General features: G+C 45.3%; 2 protein-coding genes across 2 annotated transcripts in view; one reads left to right on the forward strand and one right to left on the reverse strand.

Moving 5' to 3' along the window:
* Positions 1–200: 200 nt before the first annotated feature.
* On the forward strand, positions 201–1464 carry VTP21DRAFT_8265 (uncharacterized protein; the record flags this gene model as incomplete). The annotated part of the gene is made up of 2 exons (XM_069399097.1): positions 201–386; positions 550–1464. 2 exons carry the CDS (start codon positions 201–203, stop codon positions 1462–1464), a joined length of 1101 nt encoding a protein of 366 aa, XP_069254548.1.
* A 2831-nt stretch (positions 1465–4295) lies between these two features.
* The window catches only part of VTP21DRAFT_8266 (uncharacterized protein), a gene marked incomplete at both ends in the record, with an annotated part of 955 nt that continues 837 nt past the window's right edge, over positions 4296–4413 (reverse strand). Inside the window, one exon of the mRNA XM_069399098.1 lies at positions 4296–4334. Coding sequence (XP_069254549.1) covers positions 4296–4334 — 39 coding nt within the window. The remainder of the gene's footprint in view (positions 4335–4413) is intronic.

Below are 4413 nucleotides of genomic sequence, written 5' to 3' on the forward strand. Positions count from 1 at the left end.
ACAAAGCAAGCAACCCTGTCGCACAGCAACCATTTCCCACTTTAATTTTTTCCAATTTTTTATTTCTGAAAATTTTCCCTCTTAGCCTTCTAGCCCTGCTGCTCTCCCTCTGATTTTGCATCTCCCGCCATTTTCCCTAGCTTGCGCCCCCCCATCTTCGCCTGCTCGCCAGCCTCCCCCCCTCAATCCTCGCCATCACGATGCTAGAGACATACTTCGGCCACATCAAGACCACTCAGGATGCCCTGCTGATCTTCGAAGCATGCCGCATGGGCATGCTGCCGCGCGCCCAGAAGAGACTTTCGGAGAAGGAGCGGGGCGCCGTGCGCTCCGGAGCGGTGTTCGTGTGGGATGAAAAAGAAGCATCCATGCGTCGCTGGACGGATGTAAGTGATGAATCATGGAGCGATGTGCTGCGGCTCCTCTCCTTCCCCCCCCCCCCACCCTTTCTGAGGCATGATCATGGATTTTCTCTCCCTTCCCCCACGGCCCCCTGGACTCCCCCTCTCAATGGACTCGCTCCTCTAACGCACTTGTTACCTGCTGTAGGGAAGGCACTGGTCGCCCAGCCGGGTCAGCGGAAACTTCCTTTCGTACCGCGAGCTGGAGGCCAAGCGACGAGACACTGAGGACAACAGCATCTGCCCCGCACGCCCCACCTTTGCCTTCAAGGCCGACGGCCTTATCAAGCAGTCTTACAGCGTTAACACCGTGGACAACCGCCGCCTCCACCTGATATGCTACTACTCTCGCAAAGATGTTCTGAACCATCGCCTACCGGTCCCAACAAAGGACGAGAGACTGAGCAGCATCACCGTGCCGGTGGGATACTATCTGGATTCCACGGGGGCGGCCCCGTCCGATCAACCCGCCGCGCAGCAACCGGATCTTCCGCCGCAGCAGTCGCCGCCCCACAGGAGATCCTCGATGCCCTACCCCTCGCAAGCTTTCGCACCCCCCAACGAACCCCAGCCACATCCGCCGCTGCTTCACCACCATCCGCATCCGCATCCGCATCCGCATCCACTCCACCAGCCACCGCAACCATTTCAGCATCCACCCCAGCATTTGCATCCTCAAGGAAGACCTCTGGTAGTGTCTCAATCCGCGCCAGCTCACGCAAACCCCCATTCCTATCACCCTACCCCCGCCACTCCTCCCCAAATGACCCTGAGCCCCTCCTCTAGCTCAGAGGACGACGAGCGGAACGGAGGCCTGTACGCCCTGAGCGCCGCGTCCGAGATGCTGTCCCACGCAAGCGTCCCGCCGCTAAGCAACACCAACGGCAACCTCGGCCTTCCCACGAACACCAACGTCTCTGGCGCCATCCCTCTGCCGAGTGACCCAGTGGGATATGGGCATCCCAGAATACTCCCTCCCCCCCAGGATATCCCCTGGAGCAAGGCCAAAAACTCGGAGGATGCGCGACAACTCAACTTGATTTATTCGGAACTAAGGCTATGATCGTGTATTTCTTGTTCGAGTTGCCTCGTCTTTTTCTTCTTCTTCTTCTTCTTGAATGTAATATTTGCTCTTCTGTTTCTCTATCTGCTTCTTTAAAAGTATGTAATTAATGATGGTAAATTCTTCATCTTTTTATATTTTTACAATTCCTCCAGCTTGGCTGGTTTTTTTTATTCTACGCAATTTTCTCTTGTGTTTACCTGTCTGTTAAGTAGTAATGATATATTTCTAAAAGTACTCGAATAAACAATTCTCTGTGAAAACCATGCCAAATACTTGGGCATATCAATTTCTAGTCTTATTTTTATCTTTCTTTCTGTGGATCGGCCCAATCCTTGAGCCAGGTGATGTCAGTGGCCTTTAAGAGATGCGTACTGATTTCTATCCTCCGATTGCATTTCGCTTTTAGCCCACCGCCACTCAACCGGTTATGGAGCAATCCGAGGAAAACGAGAGCAGGATCGGTAAGAGAAAAATGCCCAAGTAGGTAGCTCTATTTTTTGCTCATGCAACTCAAATACTAATCGGATGAATCGCCTGCATGGGCCGTGAGAATTGGAATGAAAATTACTAAATATAACCACATTCTCTTGCGCATATTGCCCGATCAACTGGATGCTTGCGCATCGCGTGCTGAGACCGGCCTATTTTCCTCCTCGATGCTTATTTGGAAAGCCAGCTTGAAATTTAAGGCTGCTCTGGAATAAGCGTCGGGCCGAGTTAGCCTCCAAGCTATTTTGGAGTCAATTGAAAGGATTGAAAGGATTTGGTTTGGTGTATCAACCGCGAAAAAAAAAACAGGGCGATGGGACCATATCAATCACCAAGGGGCTGACTCGATAGCATGGAATGTTTGGAAGATAGGCAAGGAGATTTACAGGTGTTCTTCACCTGTGACCCTGCGTTGTTTGCGCTTTGCCTTGACTAACACCCAGACAAGACTGTAAAATTTTATTGCATCTCACTTTTTTTTTCTATTTTACTTTACTCTTAGTTGCCACCCCGATCTCTACAATCGAGTCGATGCAAATGGACTGCTTAATCTCAAATGCACCATACTATTCGAGGAAAAAATGGTGAGCAGGCCTTATGAATAGGTAGATATCGAGCGATACCTTAAAACAAAGCCGTACTAACCTCTCTACCTCGTGGGAATCTAGTGAAATGCTGGTGGTGGTTTAATGATAACAAGATATGGGCTTTGTTTTTGAAAGGAAATTCAATAATGAAAGTGAAAGGAAGAGCCTATCTCAGCAATGAGATAATAACAGCACTATTCTTGGCTATCTAGCACAACTAAATGACTGCTTGAGAGGTGCGGGGAGAGTGGGGAAAAACAAATATATCGAATATCTGGAAGTTAACTTGGATCTTCTATCTACGGCCCTAGTTCAATGCGGCACATTCGAGATTAAAAAGTGAATCTTAGGTCTAGAGCGCCCAGAACTTAGGGTAGGTAACTTGAGTCAATCTAAATTATCTTATCAAGGGCTTTTGGTAGAGTAAATCATATGAAGTGTCACTGATTATATACTCGATAATTCAAGCAATGATTACTTTAAGTAAAACTTTACAAAACGAGAATAATTGGGCGATCAAATCAATGAGCATGCCCATTTCCATACGGTATACTTTGCCAACCCCTTTATCCCTCCTCCATTCGTAAAACCAAGCAAGTTTCCTCGTCTCCACCTGAACTGACCTTTCTATCTATTTAACCTTATAACCTACTTTCTAGTGAGGGATGCCATAGCTCTCTACTGAAAAAAGACTGGCTATATTATGCAGGGTACCCTTTTACACCAGAATCACTTAGGTTCCGCCCAAAACCTACCGAAAATGATTTATCCCGTTTCTATCTTGTAAAACGGTCGATACCGTATCCTGTGCTATTGCCACTCTAGGTCGCGCTACGAGGTAGATTTTAAGTCTCAGAGTACCTTGTAAAAACGTTGTTCCATTTTACCATTTACAGATGACGCCAATTGATTTTGGAACCACCTAAAGGCGCTATTTCAGAAAATAACCATAATAGTCATTCTATTTGGGTACGTGTTCAAGAAAATGACCCATTACACGAAAATAGCCAAGAAAAGCTGCATAGTGTGAAATAGCATTGAGTCCAGTTGTGTATGTACATGAAATAATAAAGAGGAGAAAAAAGGAAAGGAAGGATAAAGGAAATAGAGTAAACAAGTGAGATATTTTTTTTTTTGTTTAGGAAGATCTTTATTAAAAACTATCCTTTTTAGTTCTTAATAAAGGACATTGATAGACATCAGAAAACAAGAAATACATGGGGGATGTATAGAGAGTGTGCACATCTTTCCTATTTTTCAAGAAAAGTGGTATACGAAAGAGGGAAGGAGAAAAAAAAAATTAGAATATGGGTGGCAGGGTATTCAACATAGTCGTATCGGAGTTAAGTATTTTGGTTGAAGAATATTTCGTCTTCTTGGACTTGTATCCAACTTCCCTTACACCAAAGCTCTTGGAAAACTTCTTTTTTATCCTTTATGGACGCTGACCACCATTTGGACCTCACGATTTTTTGTATCTCGTGTCCTAGTTGATCAGCGAGCGCTATTTCGCTTGGTTGGGCGTTGCCCATTATCATCGATAATCTGGATCGATAGATGATCTATATCGCTGCAGATTAGATTCTCCTGAGTAAAAATGAGGTGATTTTTTTCCTCTAAGGGCACGAAAATTTGCATCCTGTGGTTTATTTAATATATATGACAAATGTGAGACATGCTTCCGAACAAGATTATTAAGTACTAGAAAACACGGGATATAATTTAAAGAGTTCCGTGCTTGGAAAAGTCGGATTAGGTGTTCTTTGCTTCCTCGAAATTGAAGGCTACCTCCTAGTTGTCATCCACTGAGTAAAAGTGTTTTTTTTTTTTTGATCAATTAATGGAAACTTTTATTTAATTTCCATATAGT

Source organism: Calcarisporiella thermophila (genome assembly GCF_041956535.1).
Source record: "Calcarisporiella thermophila strain CBS 279.70 unplaced genomic scaffold VTP21scaffold_4, whole genome shotgun sequence".
Taxonomy (NCBI): domain Eukaryota; kingdom Fungi; phylum Calcarisporiellomycota; class Calcarisporiellomycetes; order Calcarisporiellales; family Calcarisporiellaceae; genus Calcarisporiella; species Calcarisporiella thermophila.